The following is a 25,463-nucleotide window of genomic DNA, read 5'->3' on the forward strand; positions in this document are numbered from 1 at the left end:
CGCCGCAAACCACCAAACGCCTATGCGCATGCCCGTACGCAGAGGCGCCTTGAATAGTTAGAGGCTACCATGTAATAGTTTGAGGCTACCACGGAACAGTTCGAGGCTACCATGGAACAGTGTGAGGCTACCATGGAACAGTGCGAGGCTACCATGGAATAGTTCGAGGCTACCATGGAACAGTGTGAGGCTACCATGGAACAGTCCAAGGCTACCATGGAAAAGTTCGAGGCTACCATATCATATTTGTCACCAAACGCCCTATTTAAGGGGAGTGGTCACACTGATTCCTTCAGCTCTCCTGTCTCCTGTACCTGAATTACCTGCTGTTCCTGATCATCTGACCCGGCTTGCCTTCGAACCTGATTACCTGCTGCCTGCCCTGACCTAGGCTTGTCTTGATTACTCTCCTTACTCACCCTGATCTGCTTATCTGCTACCGGCTATTGGACCTGGACCTGCTCTTGGCCTGGCTGGGGAATCCGGAGGACCGCGACCTGGTGTTAGCACACAGCCAAATCTATCCCCACCATCAGGGGCCCTGGTGAATACCGGCTAGCACTTAGACTCGGCGCCTCTGGTGAACCTATGTCCTGCTAAGATATCCTGTCAGCATCCCTGTCCTGGGATCGCACATAGTTCCAGGCTCTTCATCCGGTGAGACTTTCCTCTACACGTCAGGCTCTGCCACGACATCCCTGACAAACAGTCGGTTTATTTTACCAGTGAGAGACAGAATAACAACAAAAATATCCAGAAAAACGCATTTCGAAAAAGTTATAAATTGATTTGCATTTTAATGAGTGAAATAAGTATTTGATATTCTGTCAATCAGCAGATTTATGCCTCCCAGGTGTCTTCTATACAGGTAACAAGCTCAGATTAGGAGGACTCTCTTAAAGGGAGTGCTCCTAATCTTAGCTTGTTACCTGTATAAAAGACACCTGTCCACAGAAGCAATCAATCAAATTCCAATCTCTCCACCATGGCCAAGACCAAAGAGCTGTCCAAGGATGTCAGGGAGAAGATTGTAGACCTACACAAGGCTGGAATGGACTACAAGACCATCGCCAAGCAGCTTGGTGAGAAGGAGACAACTGTTGGTGCGATTATTCACAAATGGAAGAAATACAAAATAACTGTCAATCTTTCTCGGTCTGGGGTTCCAGACCTGTGTCCCTATATAGAAGGATCACAGGCGCTCTGTGATCATTTCAGAGAGAAGAACGGTCGGCTGTGTTTACAACATCTGACCGTCCTTCTCTCTCAGCGCAGCGGGGAGCGATCGCGGGTGGCCGGCGGCAATGGAGGCTGCCAATTCCGTGGCTCGGAGTCCCCGCTGCCTAGTGGGGGCGGGAGCTCACCGCCGGCGGCCTCCGCTCGCCCCCCAGCACCACGCCTGCGGCTGTCGTAGAGCTACGCCGGTTCACGCAGAAGAGCCAGCCTGCCACAGTAAAGCTGCGGCGGGCGGTCGAGAACCGGTTAAGTATGATTGTTTAATTTTTTTTTTTTTTTTCTTATCCAATACTCCTCTTTTAAGTTACATAGTCAGGTTGAAAAAAAAAAGAAAAAACAAGTCCATCCAGTTCGGGGTTCGGAAAGTAATAAAAGACGAGAAAGAAACCTTTAATAGTACAAATCTGAAGGCAGACATTTATTAATCAACTCACAAAGAATGTGATTAGTTAAGGATGTATAGTATGTCAATAAATTATTATTTTCTTTTTTTCAATAGATCTGCAATATTATAAGGCAAATATTAAACATTGCACAACAAAAAGCCGTATTTTCCGATCCCATCCAGCAGGTGGCACTTGCCTGAGAAAGCTGATAACACAACTACTGCACTCAGATTTTCAGTGCTTTAATGTGAACTGATCTGCCCAGCTTTTCATCCATAAGCAACAGCTAGCTCAGGGTTTCTCAACCAGGGTTCTGTGGAACTCCAGGGTTCCTCCTGAGGTTGCTAGTGGTTCCTAAGGTTCCTCCTGAGGTTGCTAGTGGTTCCTCCTCAGGTTGCTAGGGGTTCCTAGGGTTCCTCCTGAGGTTGCTAAGGGTTCCTCCTCAAGTTGCTAGGGGTTCCTTGAGAAATGGGTAATTTATGCCTCTCAGATAAGTTTCCAATGACATCATTGTTCCTTTTAGCTATCTGTAAGGAGGTAATTCTTCCCAATGATGAGAAGAGTAAGGAACATTCTTCCCACTGACTGTCACACTAATGTGTCATGAGTTGTAGATTTTTCGTGTTTTTGTAGGGGTTTCCCCAGACCAAAAGGTTGAGAAAGCCTGCTCTAGCTCCTCTCTCATTCGCAGTTCTTTCCTTTGGATTCTTTACTGAAGAGCAGGGGAGATCAGACTACACTGCCGAAGGCACTCATCCAGCTGCACCACAGTCCCGAACTCTCTCTACTAGCAGAGTAAACCATACAGAACCGTGTGAACTTCCATATCTTTGATGACCTCGGATTCTCTTACGAAGTGCTGATTACACAAAGATCAGAGTAGCGCCCAGCCATTGTTTTCTGAGGTGAACGAGGTGGTATCAAAAAGTTTCGGGACTAGATCTTTACAAGATCGTACGGCGCATCCGGGAAGTATTCACAGCGCTTCACTTATTCCACATTTTGTTGTGTTACAGCCTTCTTCCAGTTATTTTCCTCATAATTCCACAAACAATCCCCCATAATGACAACGTGCCTCGAAAAAGTATTCACACCCCTAAACTTTTCCACATTTTATCATGTTGCATTTGTATTCACCCCCCTTTACTCTGATACCCCTAACTAAAATCTAGTGGAACCAATTGCCTTCAGAAGTCACCTAATTAGTAAAAAGAGTCCATCTGTGTGTCATTTAATCTCAGAATAAATACAGCTGTTCTGTGAAGCCCTCAGAAGTTTGTTAGAGAATCTTAGTGAACAAACCAAGGAGGCCAAGGAACACAAGGAGGCCAAGGAACACAAGGAGACCAAGGAACACAAGGAGGCCAAGAAACACAAGGAGGCCAAGAAACACAAGGAGGCCAAGGCCAAGGCCAAGGAAATCATGAAGGCCAAGGAACACACCAGACAGGTCAGGGATAAAGTTGTGGAGAAGTGTAAAGCAGGGTTAGGTTATAAAAAAATCTCCCAAGCTTTGACCATCTCATGGAGCGCTGTTCAATCCATCATGGGAAAATGGAAAGAGAATAGCACAACTGCAACCCTACCAAGACATGGCCGTCCACCTAAACTGACCGGCCGGGCAAGGAGAGCATTCATCAGAGAAGCAGCCAAGAGGCCCATGGGAACTCTGGAGGAGCTGCAGAGATCCACAGCTCAGGTGGGAGAATCTGTCCACAGGACAACTATTAGTCGTGCGCTCCACAAATCTGCCCTTTATGGAAGAGTGAGAAGAAGAAAGCCATTGGTGGAAGAAAGACATAAGAAGTCCTGTTTGCAGTTTGTGAGAAGCCATGTGGGGGACACAGCAAACATGTGGAAGAAGGAGCTCTGCTCAGAGGAGACCAAAATTCAACCAAAACGCTATGTGTGGGGGAAAACTAACACTGCACATCACCCTGAACACACCATCCCCATCGTGAAACATGGTGGTGGCAGCATCATGTTGTGGGGATGCTTTTCTTCAGCAGGGACAGGGAAGCTGGTCAGAATTCATGGGAAAATGGATGGAGCCAAATACAGGGCAATTTCAGAAGAAAAGACTTGAGACTGGGGCGGAGGTTCACCTTCCAGCAGGACAACGACCCGAAACATCCAGCCAGAGCTACAATGGAATGGTTTCATGTGTTAGAATGGCCCAGTCACAGTCCAGACCTAAATCACATTGAGAATCTGTGGCAAGACTTGAAAATTGCTGTTCACAGACGCTCTCCATCCAATCTGACAGAGCTTGAGATATTCTGCAAAGAAGAATGGGCAGAAATGTCCTCTCTAGATGTGGAAAGATGGTAGAGACATCCCCAAAAAGACTCGCAGCTGGAATTGCAGAGAAAGGCGGTTCTACAAAGTATTGACTCCGGGAAGGGGGGGGGGGTGAATACAAATGCAGCCACACATTTCACAGATTTATTTGTCTCATTTATCATTTTCCTTCCACTTCACAATTATGGCCACTTTGTGTCTGTCTATCACAAAAAATCCCAATAAAATACATTTACGTTTTTTCGATTGTAACATGACAAAATGTGGGAAACTTCAAGGGGTGAGAATACTTTTACATGACAAAATGTGGGAAACTTCAAGGGGGTGTAAATACTTTTACATGAAAAAATGTGGGACATTTCAAGGGGTGTGAATACTTTTTCAAGGCACTGTAGCTTCAAAATAAGATTCATACAGAAGACATTTCCTGCATTCGGGACTCCAATACACCTTGAGAGTTGTGCGGGTTCTCTGATGTTTGGTAAGACAAAACGTCTGCAATAAAACATTTCCCGCACTCGGAGCAGGAATACGGCTGATCCCCTGTCTGAGATCTTTGGTGTTTGACAAGTTCTGACCTCTGTGGACATTTCCCGCACTCAGGACAGGAAAACCGCTTTTCCCGCATGTGACATATCTGATGTTCAGCAAGAGTGGACTTTCGCGAAAAACATTTTCCACACATGGGACAGGAAAATGGCTTCTCACCCGTGTGAGACCTCTGATGGGTGTTTAGATTGTACTTCTGTGAAAAACATTTCCCGCACTCAGGGCAGGCATACGGCTTCTCGCCCGTGTGAGATCTCTGATGTATAACAAGGTCTGATTTCCGTGGAAAACCTTTCCCACACTCATGGCAGGAATATGGCTTCTCACCAGTGTGCAACCTCCGATGCCTGGAAAGACAGGACTTTTGTGAAAAACATTTCCCGCACTCAGGACAGGAATACGGCTTCTCACCTGTGTGAGATCTGTAATGTATGATCAGTTCTGATTTATAAAAAAAGTATTTCCCGCACTCAGAACAAGAATGAATCTCCTCCCCCGTGTGAGATCTCCCATGTACAGTAAGACTTATTTCAGAACTGAAACTTTCCCCACAATCAGGACAGGAAAGACGATTCTTCCCCTGAATTCCGGCACCATCCCTCACAGTACGAGGTTGCTCAGAGGGACTCCATGGTCTATCCACACTGTGAAGTCCACGATCCATAGTGGAGCTCATTGTCTTTTCTCCTCCACAATCTCCTGTGATGTCCTCATCTTCCATTTTACAACCTGGAGATAAAGTGAGACGATCCTTTGAGGGTTTCTCCATGGCGTGTCCTGGAAAAATATAAAAACATCATCAATAGATCTGAGAGGGTTAGTTCACTTCCATCAAGATTCCATCTGGATCAGGTAGATATGAGTGAGCAGATGTTCTCTGTGGATGTCCCAACCATAGTAGAATATATTATGGCTCACCTGTGCTGATCTCTGTAGGAGTGTCCTCCTCTATGAATGTCCTCGTCATTCCAGCCTCCTCCGTATATTGCTGATCATCCCTCACATACGTCTCTTCTACTTCACCCTCAACTTTCATCTTCATCAGATCTTCACCCTAAACCAACAGAATGGCAGAAAATAACATCTGTAACATAGAAGTATTTATGATGTGAGATCACATAGAAAATATCATCTTGTAGAGTCCACACATCGTCTCCACATGTCAGAGTGTTCAATCACTTTATGTTCCCAACCCTCAACTCCACCCACCTGATGATGGTGAGGGATGGTGTGACCTTCCTGTGTGGAATCCCCAGAATACAGAGGGCGGGGACATCTCTCTGGTGGGTTCCTGGTATTAGGTGGCTCCATCATATCCTTGTGTCCTTCAGAAAACTCCTCCATCACCCCATACTCCTCGTCCTCTTCTTTAACAATAATATTATAATTTCTGTGGTTTCCACTCTAAGTATATAACAAAAAACAAAACATTCATTAACAGTCTTGCGTATAAATCATAACTACCAATAATTGTCAATCATCTACCTGATGATGGCGAGGGATGGTGTGACCTTCCTGTGTGGAATCCCGGGAATACAGAGGACGGGGACATCTCTCTGGTGGGTTCCCATTACTGGATCCATCTGTAGGAAACACACACACTGACTGAATACATTGTTTCTATGTGTTTATCAGATGATGGGGGATCTAGGTGGATCCTCCGTACTGCTCTCTCCTTTACAATAAAGTCTCCTCTTACCCGGTGATGTGAGGGGCGGCTGATTCTCCATCATGACGTCCTTGTAGAGATCCTTGTGTCCTTCTAAATACTCCCACTCCTCCATGGAGAAATAGACAGTGACATCCTGACACCTTATAGGAACCTGACACACACAATGATACAGTCACCATCCAGACACATCCCTTGTCTGTTACTGGATAATGTCCCAGAATTCCCGGCACCGCTCACCTCTCCTGTCAGCAGCTCCATCATCTTCTTGGTGACTTCTAGAATCTTCTGCATGTTGTGTCTCTCAGGTTTTAGGGAGTCACATGGAGGCACTGTGATGGTCATATGATCACCTGACTTCAGAAGAGGAAATCTCTGTATTGGAGAACCAATAGGAATATCATGTTAGAATCCCAGAATCCTCCTCACCTCTCCGGTCAGGTCTGTGTTTTATTAATAGAGATAAGAGTGATGTCATGTGACCTCCCAGAATCCCCCTCACCTCTCCGGTCAGCAGGTAGATGATCTCCAGGGTGAGGTTTAGTATCTTCTCAGTCATGTGACTCGGGTCCTCCTCCATCCTCATTGGTCATGTGATCTATACAGGTTTTCTGTACACCAATAATAAGAGAGAATTATCTGGACTGTACTGGTTGTATAATATTAGGATGGGGGTGTATGGGGGATAATATGAGGGTTTCTATCATGGAAGAACGGTACCCAGTGGGATTACACACAGAGGAACATTCAGTTTAGAGTTTGCTATTGTTTTTCAGTCGGAGAACCTCCTACCCTTTGCCGGATCAGAAATTAAATTTTCTATGTAGAGTCTGTTTTATTTTTTATTTGCTTTTTATTTGCTTTTGATCCACCAGCAAATAAAGCCGAATAAGATTCCCCTTTTATTCAAATAAACCCCCCATTCTCCCCCAGTAATAAAAGTGGTATAATGCGTTGGTATAGACCTGATGAGGTGAGAGGTGATGGTGGGAAAGGTGACACATCTCCAAAATCAAGAGAATGTTCCGGCCTCGTAAGTGGGGAAATGTTCTGACCCTGAAGAGGTTTATTTAGGTTTCCACACCATACTATATATGTGTGTATCATCATCTGCTGGAGATAAAAGACGTCACAGTGACTATGGAGGAAGAGGACGGAACATGACGGGGGGGTTAGTAGGTGAGGTTGAATAAAGACAATAGTCCATCCAATTCAACCTGTGTAGGTGTGTGTGGCCGTAATCATCTCTCATACCCCTGAATGTTTTGATCCTTGAGATGTAAGTCTAAAGCCCCGTACACACGTACCGATTGGCGGCCGTAAATATTCGGCCGACGACCGATCGGCCGATTGTAGGCTTGTTAGCCAACAGCTGACAGCGCATTTTCGGCTGAACAGAATCGGGTGTGCAGGCATTAAAATTTTTGTTGGCCAACACCAGAATGGCCGATTGTTCGCCAGTCAGTACAGATTTCGGCCGACAGACAGCAGATTAGCAAGACTGGGCATGCTCAGAAAAGAAAAAAGACAAAGAAAGTTAACCATCACACGACATCACTTCTGCAGATGGCTGTTGTTGGCCGACAAAATTCGTGTGCAGTCTTTTGCAGTTTTCAACAGACACGACAGCCCTAGACAAAAGACGGCCGATCGTTCGGCCGACGATCAGTACGTGTGTACGGGACTTAAGAGTCTTTTGAAAGCAACCATACTTTCCGCAGAAACCACCTCTTGTGATAGAGAATTCCACAATCTTGTAGCCCTAACAGTAAAGAACCCTCCACGTTGCCTGAGGTTAAAACGCTTCTCCTCTAATTACTGGGTGTAAATAGAAAATCAGATCGTATTACCTCCTCTGCTGCCACTTCCAGCAATGTTTCCTCTCTACTTCCTCCCATCCCGACCTTCCTTACCTTTCACCCGGATCTTCCTATTTATACCTGACATCACTTCCTGTCTTCCATAGAGACTTCCTGTCTGGGTATGGGTGAGATCACCATCTTGTGGAGCTCAGAGGAACTGCAGCCCTGAGAAACGCCTCGTAGTGTGAAGTCGGCCTTGTGCTGTGTGTGTATGTACTGTATATCCTTATAGATGGGGTCATCTCCACTCCCACCAAGGGGGGAGAGAAATATATTACTGATCGGGATGAGTGGACTGATTTTGGACAAACTTGGTTTAAATATTTCTGTGCGGCACTTCTTAGAAGAAATTTGCTTGTAAGAACCTATCTATCTTGATAAAAAACCTTCCCGTGTGGTCTTGCAAGCCTTGTGATGCCCCCTATTCTTCCACAGAAGGCTTGGGCAGCGGTGGAATGGGTGATCTTGGTCATCCCCTCACTGTCCTTATAAGCTGTACCTGGCAGCAAGAAGTCTACCTCCGCTGCAGCAGAGCAATCAGGCAGATTTGGTCCAATACCCCAAGTACATCCTTTCTTCTATCAGTATGTCCCACCGCTTGCACATGGATGAAGGAAGAACCACAGCAGAGAAGGAAGGGTAAAAATAGCACCTGATCTCCAGAATATGGTGGTGGGGAATTAGCCAGGTATGGGAGGGATGAACCTTCACCAGGGGGGATTAAAGCAGAGACAATAGACCCCAGCTTGGAAACAAAAGGTTGCCCGGGTCAACGTTGCATGCAATAATATGGAGGTGGAATGTTAAAGTGACACTAAAATCTATCCTTATTCATCAAAATTAATCCATACATATCCAAGACTCACTGGCCCTGTAATCTATTTTTCACAAAATAATTTCTTACTGTGTTTTTCTGCCTCCTCATAACCACCTCCATGAGCTCCTGAATCTCTCCCTTCCCCCTTCTGTATAATATGTTTGGAATGAGCAGTATGCATTATTTTGCAGTGATATATACTGCTCAATGCACACTACACATTACATAGTGCATCGTCCCTAGTCCATCCCAGAAGCCAGCAAGAGAGGGTTTCTATGTTCCCACATACAGTAGGACCATAGAGAACCAACATAGCCACCCTCTATGACAGCCATTTCAAACCAGGGTTCCATGGAACGCTAGGATTCATCTAGGGGTTCCTAGGGTTTCCTTGAGCTATGGCAGATTGATCTCCTTTCTGATAATGCCTGTATAGTTTCAAAACCAACTCCACATGGCAAGGGTGGAGGTTTAGTTTCTTCTCGGTCATGTGACTCCAGTCCATCTCCATCCTTCCTGGACCTCCAGTAAGAGGTTCCTTGAGCTATGGCTGATCAACCTCCTATCTGATAATGCCTGTATAGTTTCCAGAATCCTTCTCACCTCTTTGGTCAGGTACATGTTTTAATAATAGAGATAAGAGTGTCATGTGACATCCCAGAATCCTCCTCACCTCTCCGGTCAGCAGGTACAGTAGATGATCTCCAGGGTGAGGTTTAGTATCTTCACAGCCCTGTGACTCTGGTCATCCTCCATTCTCACTGGACCTCAAGAGATTGGTAGGGGTTCCTTGACCTATGGCGGGTAGACTGGCGAAGAGTCATTCGGGTAGACTGGTGAAGAGTCGGTCCGGTAGACTGGTGAAGAGTCGGTCCGGTAGACTGGTGAAGAGTTGGTCCGGTAGACTGGTGAAAAGGGTCAGTCAGGTAGACTGGTGAAGAATCAGTCGGGTAAACTGATGAAATGGCAATCGAGTAGACTGGTGAAGAGTCAGTCGGGTAAACTGATGAAGAGTCGGTCTGGTAGACTGGTGAAGAATCAATCGCGTAGACTGGTGAAGAGTCGGTATGGTAGACTGGTGAAGAGTTAGTCGAGTAGACTGGTGAAGAGTCAGTCCGGAACACTGGTGAAGAGTCAGTCCGGTAAACTGGTGAAGAGCCAGTCTAGTAGACTGGTGCAGAATCAGTCAGTTAACTGGTGAAGAGCCAGTCGGGTAGACTAGTGAAGCCAGATGAGCTAACATTTCCTGCAGATGGTAGAGCTGGTCCCAGTGTCTACAAGGGAATTGGAGATACTCCAGGATGCAGCTTACAAGACTTTGTGCTACTTCCTAAAGGGACTGAGAGTTCCTAGTCCCTCAGGGGCTGTTGCATTTTCTCACTCAGAGACTGCCAGGCAGTCGGGAGAGGAATCAATCAGAGTGCTGCAGAGAGAATTGTTGTACATAGGGAGGAAGTTGTTCCTGGTTTTGTTGCTATCAAGTTGGGCATTCCATATTTCCCATTCCAATCCAAATCATCACTCCCGGGATAAAGCTCATGGACTGTTCCTTGTCTCTGGATGATACCAGAAAAATGCTACTTGCCTGGCTGTGTAGGAGTGAGGAACCCAGTCATCTGCAACCCCTACGAGGGTTACGAGTACACAAATCTGAAGACAAACTTTTATTAAACTTACAACAAATATCCTGAGATTACGACTAAAAATATTTAATGTTTATTTGTTTCATAATTGTTTTTTAAAAGTGTTTTTTTTGCATTGTATTTGCCTGTTTAGCAGGTAAATATACAACGTTACATCAGAAAATGACATATGTTCCACTTTCAGACAGTAGGTGGCACTCTCTAGGCAAATGAAGCTGCCTGTGCAGGTTGGTAACTACTTTGTTTAGATTATCAGTCCTGACATGTAGTCTGATCTCCCCTTCTTTTCTTCCACAAGCTCCTCTCCCACCATGATGTCTTCCTTTGGGACCCAACCATCAGTGACACCCCCTCCTTCTCTCTCCTAGAGGGACCCAACCAGCAGTGACACCCCCTCCTTCTCTCTCCTAGAGGGACTCAACCAGCAGTGACACCCCCTCCTTCTCTCTCCTAGAGGGACCCAACCAGCAGTGACACCCCCTCCTTCTCTCTCCTAGAGGGACCCAACCAGCAGTGACACCTCCTCCTTCTCTCTCCTAGAGGGACCCAACCAGCAGTGACACCCCCTCCTTCTCTCTCCTAGAGGGATCCAACCAGCAGTGACACCCCTCCTTCTCTCTCCTAGAGGGACTCAACCAGCAGTGACACCCCCTCCTCCTCTCTCCTAGAGGGACCCAACCAGCAGTGACACCCCCTCCTTCTCTCTCCTAGAGGGATCCAACCAGCAGTGACACCCCCTCCTTCTCTCTCCTAGAGGGACTCAACCAGCAGTGACACCCCCTCCTTCTCTATCCTAGAGGGATCCAACCAGCAGTGACACCCCCTCCTTCTCTCTCCTAGAGGGACCCAACCAGCAGTGACACCCCCTCCTTCTCTCTCCTAGAGGGACCCAACCAGCAGTGACACCCCCTCCTTCTCTCTCCTAGAGACCCAACCAGCAGTGACACCCCCTCCTTCTCTCTCCTAGAGGGACCCAACCAGCAGTGACACCCCCTCCTTCTCTCTCCTAGAGGGACCCAACCAGCAGTGACACCCCCTCCTTCTCTCTCCTAGAGGAACCCAACTAGCAGTGACACCCCCTCCTTCTCTCTCCTAGAGGAACCCAACCAGCAGTGACACCCCCTCCTTCTCTCTCCTAGAGGGACCCAACCAGCAGTGACACCCCCTCCTTCTCTCTCCTAGAGAGACCCAACCAGCAGTGACCCCCCCCCTACTATCTCCTAGCAGATTAATCCAGACAAAACTTTGAAGTTTTTAGTGATCTCTGATTTCCTTATAAAGTGTTTCTTCCATGATAAAGATCAGAGGAGCACTCAGCCACGTGTTTTCTGAGGTGTATATCAAGGTGTGCTTCTTCCCATTGTGAGATCTCTGATGTACGGTAAAATATGATCCATGTAGAAGACATTTTCTGTACTTAGGACACTAATACACTTCAAGGGTTATGTGGGTTCTCTGATGTTTGGTAAGACAAGACTTCTGTAAAAAAACATTTCCCACACTCAGGGCAGGAATGCAGCTTCTTTTAAGTGAGATTTTTGATGTTTGACAAGCTTTGATTTCCTTGGATAACATTTCCCGCACTCAGTACAAGAAAACCGCTTTTCCTGTGTGTGGCATATCTGATGTTCACTAAGATTGGACTTCCGTGAAAAACATTTCCCACATTGAAGACAGGAATACGGCTTCTCGCCCGTGTGAGACTTCTGATGTGTGTTAAGATTAGACTTCTGCGAAAAACTTTTCCCGCACTCAGGGCAGGAATACGGCCTCTCCCCTGTGTGAGATCTTTGATGTATAACAAGTTCTGATTTCCGTGTATAACACTTTCCGCACTCAGGGCAGGAATACGGCTTCTCGCCCGTGTGCAATCTCTGATGTCTTGAAAGACTGGCCCTATCTGAAAAACGTTTCTTGCACTCAGGGCAGGAATACGGCTTCTCCCCCGTGTGACACCTTTGATGTATAACGAGTTCTGATTTCTGTGGGAAACATTTCCCGCACTCATTACAGGGATACGGCTTCTCCCCCGTGTGAGATCTTCGATGTCTGACCAATTCTGATTTATGAAGAAAATATTTCCCGCACTCAGAACAGGAATGAAGCTTCTCTCCCGTATGATATCTCTGGTGTACTAAAAGACTTAATTCTGAGCTAAAACTTTCCCCACAATCAGGACAGGAAAATTTCTTCTCCACCTTAACTCCGGCACCATCCCTCACAGTATGAGGTTGCTCAGAGACAGAGGGATTCCATGGTCTATCCACACTGTGAAGTCCATCATCCATAGTGAAGCTCATTGTCTTTTCTCCTCCACAATCTCCTGTGATGTCCTCATCTTCCATTTTACAACCTGGAGATAAAGTGAGACCATCCTTTGAGGGTTTTTCCATGGCGTGTCCTGGAAAAATATAAAAACATCATCAATAGATATGAGAGGGTTAGTTCACTTCCATCAAGATTCCATCTGGATCAGGTAGATATGAGTGAGCAATGTTCTCTGTGGATGTCCCAACCAGCTGGGACTCTCCCCCCTCTTCAGTCAAAGGGCCTTTGGTCCTCCTCCCAGATCACTTCTACATTTACACAGCCTTGTCAGAAGAGCAGGAACCAATGGGGACTGGGAGGTCCATGCTCTTTACACAACCACAAGCCTAGGCACTTGGTCATGTGACCTCTGATAAACAAGAGGGTCAAAGTTCAGACTTGAAGACCCTTTACCATAGAACAAGTGACCATAGGCCTAGGCTTCTGGTGATATGCAGCATTGGAGGGAGTTTGTGACTTTTCATCCCAACAAGACTGTTAGTAAAGTTCTATGTCATGGCTCACCTGTGCTGATCTCTGTAGGAGTGTCCTCTTCTTTGAATGTCCTCATCATTCCAACCTCCTCCAAAGATTGCTGATCATCAGTCACATACATCTCTTCTACTTCACTCTCTATTTTAATTTTAATAATATCTTCACCCTAAACCAACAGAATGGCAAAAAATAACATCTGTAACATAGAAGTATTTATGATGTGAGATCACATAGAAAATATCATCTTGTAGAGTCCACACATCGTCTCCACATGTCAGAGTGTTCAATCACTTTATGTTCCCGACCCTCAACTCCACCCACCTGATGATGGTGAGGGATGGTGTGACCTTCCTGTGTGGAATCCCGGGAATACAGAGGACGGGGACATCTCTCTGGTGGGTTCCCGTTACTGGATCCATCTGTAGGAAACACACACACTGACTGAATACATTGTTCCTATGTGTTTATCAGATGATGGGGGATCTAGGTGGAGCCTCCGTACTGCTCTCTCCTTTACAATAAAGTCTCCTCTTACCCGGTGATGTGAGGGGCGGCTGATTCTCCATCATGACGTCCTTGTAGAGATCCTTGTGTCCTTCTAAATACTCCCACTCCTCCATGGAGAAATAGACAGTGACATCCTGACACCTTATAGGAACCTGACACACACAATGATACAGTCACCATCCAGACACATCCCTTGTCTGTTACTGGATAATGTCCCAGAATTCCCAGCACCGCTCACCTCTCCTGTCAGCAGCTCCATCATCTTCTTGGTGACTTCTAGAATCTTCTCCATGTTGTGTCTCTCAGGTTTTAGGGAGTCACATGGAGGCACTGTGATGGTCATATGATCACCTGACTTCAGAAGAGGAAATCTCTGTATTGGAGAACCAATAGGAATATCATGTTAGAATCCCAGAATCCTCCTCACCTGTCCGGTCAGGTCTGTGTTTTATGAATAGAGATAAGAGTGATGTCATGTGACCTCCCAGAATCCTCCTCACCTCTCCGGTCAGGTCTGTGTTTTATTAATAGAGATAAGAGTGATGTCATGTGACCTCCCAGAATCCTCCTCACCTCTCCGGTCAGGTCTGTGTTTTATTAATAGAGATAAGAGTGATGTCATGTGACCTCCCAGAATCCTCCTCACCTCTCCGGTCAGGTCTGTGTTTTATTAATAGAGATAAGAGTGATGTCATGTGACCTCACAGAATCCTCCTCACCTCTCCGGTCAGCAGGTAGATGATCTCCAGGGTGAAGTTTAGTATCCTCTCAGTCACGTGACTCTGGTCCTCCTCCATCCCCATTGGTCATGTGATCTATACAGATAGACCAATAATTGATAACAGAGAATGATCTGGACTGTACTGGTTGTACAATATTAGGATGGGGATGTATGAGTGTTTCCTATCATGTAAGATTGGTCCCCGGTGGGATTACACACAGAAGAACATTCAGTTTAGTGTTTTCTCTGGTTTTGGAGTCCAATTTACTGAGTTGGAAACGAAAGATAACCTTTAGCACTAAATATTAACTCAGAGGCCACACCCCTTAGCCACACCCATTTATACAAACCATAAAGATTTAAAGACTAAATCCCAAATAGAAAGTATTCCCTGTACAGAGGAAGATAAATTCTTATCTCTCCTTCTACCCCCACCAATGAACACCTCTGATGCAGACAAAATGACAAAGTGTTCTTCAAAAACTAACTCTTCCCAGAGCGTCCATCAACTTGTTCCTTGTGGTGTTTTTCCTGCGGATTTCACTTCTGTGTTCTTTACCATGACCTATATTGATGAGGAGATCAGTGCGGAGGAATCACAAGGCTATATAAGGGAAAGAGGAGATCATCACTCTGTGGTTATGTTGATTCCTGAAGATGACTTTAGATGGTATTGAAGTTTTGTGCAGAACGGTAAGAACCTTGGAGTACACCACTAATAACACTGAACCTTCGGGTACACCACTAATAACACTGAACCTTCGGGTACACCACTAATAACACTGAACCTTCGGGTACACCACTAATAACACTGAACCTTCGGGTACACCACTAATAACACTGAACCTTCGGGTACACCACTAATAACACTGAACCTTGGAGTACACCACTAATAACACTGAACCTTCGGGTACACCACTAATAACACTGAACCTTCGGGTACACCACTAATAACACTGAACCTTCGGGTACACCACTAATAACACTGAACCTTGGGATCCAACAGTAATAACACTGAATTTTGGGGTCCACCACTTATAACACTGAACCTTGGGGTCCACCACCAAAACCGAACCTTGGAGAACACCACTAATAACATAATAACACTGAAGCTTGGGGTGTACCAACAACACTGAATGTTGGGGCAGACCACTAACAACACTGAACCATGGGGTACACCACCAATAACAATGAACCTTGGGGTACACCATAACATTAGCTTTGGGGTCTACCACCAACAGTGAATCTTAGGGCACATCACTAATAACAATGAACCTTGGAGTACACCACTAATAACACTGAACATTGGCATCCACCACCAAAACGAACCTTGGAAACCACCACTAATAATTTAACACAAAAGCTCGGGGTCTACCACCAAAACTGAATCTTGGGGGCCTACTACCAAAACTGAATCTTTGGGGCATGCCACAAATACCACTGAACTTTGGGGGACACCACTAATAGCACTGGACATTGGCATCCACCACCAACACTGAACCTTGGAGAACATCACTAATAATATAACACTCAAACTTGGCCTTTACCACCAACACTAAATCTTGGGGCATGCCACTAATAACACTGAACCTCGAGGCCCACCACTAATAACACTGAACCCTGAGGTCCACCAATAATACCATTGAACCTTGGGCTCCACCACCAAAACTGAACCTTTGGGTCCACCACCAATAACACTGAATCTTGACATCCATGAACACTGAACCTTGGAGAACACCACTAATAACATAACACTGAAGCTTTGGGTCTACCACCAAACCTGAATGTTGGGGTACACCACTAAAAACACTGAACCTTGGGGTACACCACTAATAGCACTGAATATTGGGGTACACCACTTATAACACTGAACATTGGCATTGACCACCAACACCGAACCTTGAAGAACACCACTAATAATATAACACTGATGCTTGGGGTCCTCCACCAAAACTGAACCTTGGGGTACACCACTAATAGCACTAAACATTGGTATCCACCACCAACACTGAACCTTGGAGAACATCACTAATAATATAACACTAAAGCTTGGCATGTACCACCAACACTGAATCTTGGGGCATGCTACTAATAACACTGAACCTCGAGGTCCACTACTAATAACACTAAACCGCAAGGTCCACCACTAATAACACTGAACCTTAAGGTCCACCACTAATAACACTGAACCTTAAGGTCCACCACTAATAACACTGAACCTCAAGGTCCACCACTAATAACACTGAACCTCAAGGTCCACCACTAATAACACTGAACCTCCAGGTCCACCACTAATAACACTGAACCTCCAGGTCCACCACTAATAACACTGAACCTCCAGGTCCACCACTAATAACACTGAACCTCAAGGTCCACCACTAATAACACTGAACCTCAAGGTCCACCACTAATAACACTGAACCTCAAGGTCCACCACTAATAACACTGAACCTCAAGGTCCACCACTAATAACACTGAACCTCGAGGACCACTACTAATAACACTGAACCTCGAGGACCACTACTAATAACACTAGTAGAAAGAAGAAAACAGGCGCCACTGTACTTGTGCCAGCGGATTCCTCGGAGTTTCCTAGTCAGTGCTGCCTCGTACTTTGCCATTCAGGACAGTCCCCAACAAGAATTTGGAGCATCCCCTGCGCCCCTTCTACAGCGGTGGACTCCTTCCCTCTTGCCTGGTCAGAAGCGCCCAACAACCACTTTCTCTGACTACTAATAACACTGAATCTCGAGGACCACCACTAATAACATTGAATCTCGAGGACCACTACTAATAACACTGAACCTCGAGGACCACTACTTATAACACTGAATCTCAAGGACCACCACTAATAACACTGAACCGCAAGGTGCACCACTAATAACAGTGAACCTCGAGGTTCACCACTAATATCACTGCTGAACCTTGAGGTCCACCACTAATATCAATGAACTGCAAGGTCCACCACTAACAACACTGAACCTCAAGGTCCACCACTAATAACATTGAACCTCGATGTCCACCACTAACAACACTGAACCTCAAGGTCCACCACTAATAACACTGAACCCTGGGGTACACCGCCAACATTGAATCTTGGGGCACACCACTAATAACACTGAACCTTGGAGTAGACCACTAATAACGTTAGTCCATTGGGAGTATAAATCATTTATAAATATAAAATAATATATTTACTAGTCTACAACAGACTAAAAGAAGGGGCATTTGAAGGACAACGAGGGACAGGGCAATTTCATTCCAAATAATGGGCAGCGATGGGATCTACGATAAAATAAAATCTCATTACCTCCTCTGCTGCCAGTTCCACCAATGTCTATTCTTTAGAATAGACCCTCCCACATGGAGCTTCCTGTCTGTACACGACATCATTTCCTGTCTTCCATAGAGACTTTCTGTCTGGGTAGAAGTGAGATCACCATCTTGTGGAGTTCAGAGGAACTGCAGCCCCCCAAGAAACGTCTCGTAGTGTGAATACGGCCTTGTGCTGTGTGTTTATGTACTGTATATCCTTATAGATGGGGGGGATAGACATTTGTTCAGGCTAACCTTACCTGAGCGTCCTTTTAACTCCTTCCTTTTTTTGCAGCCTGTGAGAATACCCAGCACCTTCGGGTATGGGGGGGGGGGGGTATCAGCTTACCTATAACGCTTCCCATCCCATGTCCTTTAACTCCTGACACTAACTGACACTTTTGACACTTTGTGGGTGGGAACCAGTGGCACTAATACAGTGATCAGTGCTATAAATATGCACTGTCACTGTACTAATGACACTGGCTGGGAAGGGGTTTAACAGCTAGGGCGATCAAAGGGTTCAAGGGTTAAATGTGTGCCTAGCCAGTGTTTGTGTGAAGGGGGGGATGGTTACACAAAAAAATAATACAGACATTAACCACCTCCGGACCATCCACCGCGTATTTACGTTGGTACTTTGACATTAAATACCCGGGGGTTATGGCAGCAAATAGCCATAACCCCGGTATTTTCTTACAGGGCAGGCGGTCTTCTTTCACATAAAAGTGGTCCCAGTAGTGGATTTTATGGGCACATATATATATATATGTGTGTGTGTTTTAGGGTTCTACATAATTTTCTAGCAAAAAATACTAATTTTAACCACCTGCCGACCAACCGCCTTCTATATACGGCGGCAGGTCGGCAGGTTCCTGCAAAGTGCCCTTTGAACAAAGTATCTTTGTGAAGGGGTCCTCTTCTTCTGAACTCTTCCCTTTGGCCCGATGGCCCAAATATCTTTGCAAAGTGTATTTTTGACTATAAAATAGTAAATGATCCTGGCCCGTTGGCCCAAGAGATCTCCATAGAACGTTCAGTAAGAACAACTTCTGGTAGCCACTAAAGCTTAGAACTGAGTAACTACTGAAGAACAAAGAGTCTCTTTTGTAGTTGGAGGGTCGGCCCTCCTTAATGACACTACCCGATGGTAGGAGTTTTACTGGTTTCCCGATCCCTTTTGCAAGGATAGAAGGGAAAGGGGGATTTGGGAATAGATCTTTGGACCTAGCAACAGGCAACGACAACTTGAACTTTGGGCTCTCCAGCCCCTTTTCTTCTTCAAAGAACTTTCAGGCCAACTAGCCTTGTAACAGCATCTCTGTGGGAGTGGGACCCTACATCCCTAGCAAAAAATAAGTTAGGATGAGGGATCTGGACTGACTTTCCTTTAGAGTCCTTAATCTCCGTGATTTATATTTTCATACACCCGCCGCTTTTACATTAAGTAGCCGAGATCAGGCAAGTCAAATGGGTAGGAGCGGAGATGATTTAATGATTTAATGTGGCAGCGGAGATGATTTAATGTACCCGCGGCAACAGCTGATGTTGTGTAACGTTAGAAAACCCTACCCCCGTGAGAATTCCCTACCCTCCAGAGCTATGAGCATGCACAGTGGGAAGCATCTCAGCTGTTTCATGACGTAGGTACAGAGGAAGTGAGGAGGGTAGGGAATTTTCACGGGTAGGGTTTTATCACGGAACACCATGTTCGCACTACGAGATGTTTCTCGGGGCTGCAGTTCCTCTGATCTCCACAAGGTGGTGATCTCACTTCCACCCAGACAGGAAGTCTCTATGGAACAAAGGAAGTGATGTTAGGTATACATAGGAAGACATTGCTGGAACTGGCAGCAGAGGAGGTAATAAGATCTTATTTTCTATTTACACCCAGTAACCCCCCCCCCCCCGTCATGTCCGTCCTCTTCCTCCATAGTCACTGTGATGTCGGCGATGATTACTTAAAAAATGCACACATGATATATTTTCTGAAAGCAGAGACCCCCCTCCCAAAGAATTACCCACTTGCTGACCGTATAACTTACATATACAGCGGCAAGGTGGCACTGCTATACACTATGAGACGTTTCTCAGGGCTGCAGTTCCTCTGAGCTCCACAAAGTGGTAATCTCACATCTACCCAGACAGGAAGTCTCTATGGAAGACAGGAAGTGATGTCAGGTATAAATAGGAAGTTTCGGGTGAAAGGTGATTCGGAAGGAATTAGAGAGGAGACATTGCTGGAAGTGGCAGCAGAGGAGGTAATAAGATATTATTTTGTCGTTGTTCCCATTACGATCCCTTACCAAATCGCTCTGTTCCCCCCCTAATGTCCCTCATACAGCTGTTTCCGACTCTTTGACCATCATCAGTGCAGTGTGTGGAAACCATGGCTTCTATAGAGGAGAGCTTTGGACCGATCGATACGATATAACCGTACAGCTTGGAATAAACAGCTATATGATATTTGGCTATATTTTTACTATACACCAATGGTTCTGAATGTGCATCCAACAAGAAGGGTGAAAAGCAATGATTTGTATAGCCCTGCCCACTGTCCTGAAATTTGGAACGGCCCTCTTTATTTTGGGATATGAGAGACTTGAGCGTCATCAGCTCTTTACCAAGATCGGGTCACGTCGTGTCCCAGTGACACATTAGCATTTAGTTTTCATCAGAGTTGTGTTCAGTAGTGCAGGTAGAAGGAGAGGTCACATTTTACCGTTTTCTTTACAGGGATTACTTTATTTGGGGGGCCAAAGGGTACGAGGGGGGGATCATTCTTACATGAAGGAACCCTTATATTATCTCCCATACATCCCCATCCTAATATTGTACAACCAGTACAGTCCACATCATTCTCTCTTTTCAATTATAGGTCTACAGGAAACCTGTATAGATCACATGACCAATGACGATGAAGGAGGTCCGGCGTAACATGACTGAGAGGATACTGAACTTCACCCTGGAGATCATCTACCTGCTGACTGGAGAGGTGAGGATGATTCTGGGAGGTCACATGACATCACTCTTATCTCTATTAATAAAACACAGACCTGACCGGAGAGGTGAGGAGGATTCTGGGAGGTCACATGACATCACTCTTATCTCTATTAATAAAACACAGACCTGACCGGAGAGGTGAGGAGGATTCTGGGATTCTAACATGATATTCCTATTGGTTCTCCAATACAGAGATTTCCTCTTCTGAAGTCAGGTGATCATATGACCATCACAGTGCCTCCATGTGACTCCCTAAAACCTGAGAGACACAACATGCAGAAGATTCTAGAAGTCACCAAGAAGATGATGGAGCTGCTGACAGGAGAGGTGAGCGGTGCTGGGAATTCTGGGACATTATCCAGTAACAGACAAGGGATGTGTCTGGATGGTGACTGTATCATTGTGTGTGTCAGGTTCCTATAAGGTGTCAGGATGTCACTGTCTATTTCTCCATGGAGGAGTGGGAGTATTTAGAAGGACACAAGGATCTCTACAAGGACGTCATGATGGAGAATCAGCCGCCCCTCACATCACCGGGTAAGAGGAGACTTTATTGTAAAGGAGAGAGCAGTACGGAGGATCCACCTAGATCCCCCATCATCTGATAAACACATAGAAACAATGTATTCAGTCAGTGTGTGTGTTTCCTACAGATGGATCCAGTAATGGGAACCCACCAGAGAGATGTCCCCGTCCTCTGTATTCCCGGGATTCCACACAGGAAGGTCACACCATCCCTCACCATTATCAGGTAGATGAGGAACAATCACTGATAGTATTGATTTATACACAAGCATTTTATTACAATATATGTTTTATTATATATCCAGAGTGAAAACCTTGGGTATAAAACTACTGATGTAAAAGAAGATTATGAAGAGGAGTATGGAGTGATGGAGGAGTTTGCAGATATACACAAGGACATGATAGAGGCACCTAATACCAGGAACCCACCAGAGAGATGTCCCCGTCCTCTGTATTCCACACAGGACGGTCACACCATCCCTCACCATCATCAGGTAGATGATTAAGAATTATTGGTTGATATGATTTATATACAAGTAGCTTTTTGAAAATGAATGTCTTATTATATATTTAGAGTGAAAACCTCGGAGGTTATAACATTATTGTTAAAGAAGAGGATGAGGAATATGGAATGATAGAGGAGCTTTCCAAAGAACACAAGGATATTATGATGGAGCCACCTAATACCAGGAACCCACCAGAGAGATGTCCCCGTCCTCTGTATTCCCGGGACTCCACACAGGAAGGTCACACCATCCCTCACCATCATCAGGTGGGTGGAGTTGAGGGTCGGGAACATAAAGTGATTGAACACTCTGACATGTGGAGACGATGTGTGGACTCTACAAGATGATATTTTCTATGTGATCTCACATCATAAATACTTCTATGTTACAGATGTTATTTTCTGCCATTCTGTTGGTTTAGGGTGAAGATCTGATGAAGATGAAAGTTGAGGATGAAGTAGAAGAGACGTATGTGAGGGATGATCAGCAATATACGGAGGAGGCTGGAATGACGAGGACATTCATAGAGGAGGACACTCCTACAGATATCAGCACAGGTGACCCATAATATATTCTTCTCTTATCTCTGCTCTGTTACTGCACACTGATTGGTCCAGAGTAGGGTGGGAGCCAATAATAAGTTGATAATGGTCCCCTCTATGTACTAATACCCATCCTGGGGTTCAGCTGGCAGTATTGGGTTGTGTGTCACTCCTAGTTAGAGTAGCACAGATATGAGAACACAGATTGACCCTTTCTTAGGTTGGTCCCTCTTCTTCCAGCAGACTTATCAGACCATAAAACTTTATTAACAGTATTGTTGGGATGTAATATGAAGACTGGAACACTTACCTGTCCAGTAGTAAATCCTGCTGCAAGCTCCCTCCAGTGCTGCATATCACCATAAGCCTAGGCCTATTGTCACTTGTTCTATGGTAAAGGGTCTTCAAGTTTGAATTTTGACCCTCTTGTTTATCAGAGGTCACATGACCCAGTGCCTAGGCTTGTGGTTGTGTAATGAGCATGGACCTCCCAGTCCCCATTGGTTCCTGCTCTTCTGACAAGGCTGTGTAAATGTAGAAGTGATCTGGGAGGAGGACCAAAGGCCCTTTGAAGAGGGGAAGAGTCCCAGCTGGTTGGGACATCCACAGAGAACATCTGCTCACTCATATCTACCTGATCCAGATGGAATCTTGATGGAAGTGAACTAACCCTCTCAGATCTATTGATGATGTTTTTATATTTTTCCAGGACACGCCATGGAGAAACCCTCAAAGGATCGTCTCACTTTATCTCCAGGTTGTAGAATGGAAGATGAGGACATCACAGGAGATTGTGGAGGAGAAAAGACAATGAGCTCCACTATGGATGGTGGACTTCACAGTGTGGATAGACCATGGAATCCCTCTGACTCTGAGCAACCTCGTACTCTGAGGGATGGTGCCGGAATTCAGAGGGATGGGAAATTTTCATGTCCTGAGTGCGGGAAATGTTTTTCAGAGAAGTTCTATCTCACCAGACATAAAATATCTCACACAAGTGAGAAGCCGTATGTCTGCCCCAAGTGCGGAAAACGTTATAAACGAAAATCAGATCTTGTTATACATCAGAGGTTTCACACGGGGGAGAAGCTGCATTCCTGCCCTGAATGCGAGAAATGTTTTTCACGGAGATCAGAACTTGTTGCACACCAAAGATCTCACAAAGGGGAAGTCCCATATTCCTGCTTTGAGTGCGGGAAAATATTTTCACGTAGAAACGGTCTTTTCAGACATCAGAGGTTGCACACCGGTGAGAAGTTACATTTCTGCCCAGACTGCGGGAAAAGTTTTCCATCAAAATCAGACTTTGTTACACACCAGAGATCCCACACGGGGGAGAAGCCGTATTCCTGTCCTGAGTGTGGGAAATGTTTCTCACAGAAGTCCCATCTTTCCATACATCAGAGATCTCACACGGGAGAAAAGCCGTATTCCTGCCCTGAGTGCGGAAAACGTTTCTCACAGAATTCCAATCTTACTGCGCATCTAAAATGCCACACACGGGAAAAACCTTCTGATCTCGAAATTGGCAAATGTGATCAGAAGTCACAACTTGTCCACCCAGTGGAGAAGCCGTATGGTTGCTCCGAGTGCGGAAAGTGTTATACACGGAAATCAGACCTTGATCGACACCAAAGATCTCACACAGGAGTGAAACCATATTCGTGCCCCGAGTGCAGGAAATGCTTTTCAGAGAAGTCCAGTCTTACTGCACATCAGACATGCCACACACAGGAAATGCCGTATTCCTGTCCTGAGTGCGGGAAATGTTTTTCACAGAAGTCCCATCTTACCAAACATCAGAGAATACATATGGAGAAGACGCATGCCTGCTCTGAGTGTGGGAAGTTTTTTTCTAGGAAGTTTTTGCTTACCATGCATCAGAGAACTCACACGGGGGAGAAGCCGTATCCCTGCCCTGAGTGTGGGAAATGTTATACACGAAAATTTGACCTTGTTGTACATCAAAGATCTCACACAGGAGAAAAGCCGTACTCCTGCCCTGAGTGTGGGAAATGTTTTTCACGGAAGCCCGGTCTTACTGAACATCAGCTCTGCCACACACAGGAAAAGCTTTATTCCTGTTCTGAGTGCGGGAAATGTTTTAAACAGAAGTCGTGTCTTACCAAACATCAGAGAACCCACATCAGGGAGAAGCCACATGCCTGCCTCGAGTGTGGGAAATGTTATACATGGAAATCTGAACTTGTTATACATCAAAGGTCTCACAGCGGGGAGAAGCCGTATTCCTGCCCACAAGTCCCATCTATAGAAACATCAGAGGTCTCAAATGGGTGAGAAGCCTTATTCCTGCCCTGAGTGTGGGAAATGTTTTTCACATAAGTCTTATCTTGGAGCACATCAAAGAATTCACACGGGGGAGAAGAGATATTCCTGCCTTGAGTACAGGAAATGTTTTTCACAGCAGTCCCATCTTAGTGCACATCAAAGGATTCACATGGAAGAGAAGACATTTTTCTGCCCTGAGTGCGGGAAATGTTTTTCACAGAGGTCCAATCTTAGTGCGCAACAGAGAATTCACACGGGGGAGAATCCATATTCCTGCCTTGATTGTGGGAAATGTTTTTCACAGCAGTCCAATCTTGGTGCACATCAGAGAATTCACATGAGGGAGAAGACAGATTCCTGCCCTGAGTGCCAGGAAATGTTTTTCACAGCAGTCTTATCTTAGTGCACATCAGAGGATTCACCCATGTGAGAAGCCGTATTCCTGCCCTGATTGCGGGAAATGCTTTTCACAGACGTCCCATCTTAGTAGAGATCAGAGGAGTCACACAGATGAGAAGCTGTATTCCTGCCCTGAGTACGGGAAATGTTTTTCACAGAGGTCCCAACTTAGTGCAGATCAGAGGAGTCACACAGTTGAGAAGCCATATTCCTGCCCCAAATACGGGAAATGTTTTTCACAGTGGTCCCATCTTAGTGCACATCAGAGGAGTCACACAGATGAGAAGCCGTATTCCTGCCCTGAGTGCGGGGAAATGCCTTTGACAGAAGTCCCATCTGTTGGCAACAATTCAGACTCGCATTGGCCCTAGGCATCAAAGTTCCTTCAGAT

General features: G+C 45.6%; 5 protein-coding genes across 5 annotated transcripts in view; 1 reads left to right on the forward strand and 4 right to left on the reverse strand.

Annotated features, from left to right (window-relative positions):
* LOC309563998 (uncharacterized protein) overlaps window positions 1-5,872 on the reverse strand; it is a gene marked incomplete at its 3' end in the record, with an annotated part of 71,590 nt that extends 65,718 nt beyond the window's left edge. The window contains 3 exon segments of the mRNA XM_082268625.1: window positions 4,339-5,249; window positions 5,391-5,526; window positions 5,682-5,872. Coding sequence (XP_082124751.1) covers window positions 4,339-5,249; window positions 5,391-5,526; window positions 5,682-5,816 — 1,182 coding nt within the window. The 5' untranslated portion in view covers window positions 5,817-5,872.
* The window catches only part of LOC309564458 (uncharacterized protein), a 1,566,033-nt gene that overhangs the window by 404,810 nt on the left and 1,135,760 nt on the right, over window positions 1-25,463 (reverse strand). The window contains exon 7 of the mRNA XM_082269088.1: window positions 12,097-12,522. Coding sequence (XP_082125214.1) covers window positions 12,097-12,522 — 426 coding nt within the window. The remainder of the gene's footprint in view (window positions 1-12,096; window positions 12,523-25,463) is intronic.
* The window catches only part of LOC309564000 (gastrula zinc finger protein XlCGF66.1-like), a gene marked incomplete at its 3' end in the record, with an annotated part of 95,087 nt that continues 75,727 nt past the window's right edge, over window positions 6,104-25,463 (reverse strand). The window contains exons 2-4 of the mRNA XM_082268627.1: window positions 6,644-6,752; window positions 6,382-6,516; window positions 6,104-6,295 (exon numbers count right to left, since the gene is read on the reverse strand). Coding sequence (XP_082124753.1) covers window positions 6,104-6,295; window positions 6,382-6,516; window positions 6,644-6,727 — 411 coding nt within the window. The 5' untranslated portion in view covers window positions 6,728-6,752. The remainder of the gene's footprint in view (window positions 6,296-6,381; window positions 6,517-6,643; window positions 6,753-25,463) is intronic.
* LOC309564002 (gastrula zinc finger protein XlCGF66.1-like) lies at window positions 13,506-14,575 on the reverse strand (the record flags this gene model as incomplete). Its single annotated transcript, XM_082268629.1, has 4 exons — window positions 13,506-13,684; window positions 13,801-13,924; window positions 14,011-14,145; window positions 14,492-14,575. 4 exons carry the CDS (start codon window positions 14,573-14,575, stop codon window positions 13,506-13,508), a joined length of 522 nt encoding a protein of 173 aa, XP_082124755.1.
* Window positions 21,187-25,443, forward strand: LOC309564003 (uncharacterized protein; the record flags this gene model as incomplete). Its single annotated transcript, XM_082268630.1, is given in 6 exon segments — window positions 21,187-21,341; window positions 21,470-21,562; window positions 22,264-22,399; window positions 23,094-24,654; window positions 24,656-25,043; window positions 25,045-25,443. Coding segments are annotated over 6 exon segments (2,655 nt in total). The 5' UTR covers window positions 21,187-21,263.

This window comes from Pelophylax lessonae (genome assembly GCF_965119305.1).
Source record: "Pelophylax lessonae genome assembly, chromosome: 9".
Lineage (NCBI taxonomy): Eukaryota > Metazoa > Chordata > Amphibia > Anura > Ranidae > Pelophylax > Pelophylax lessonae.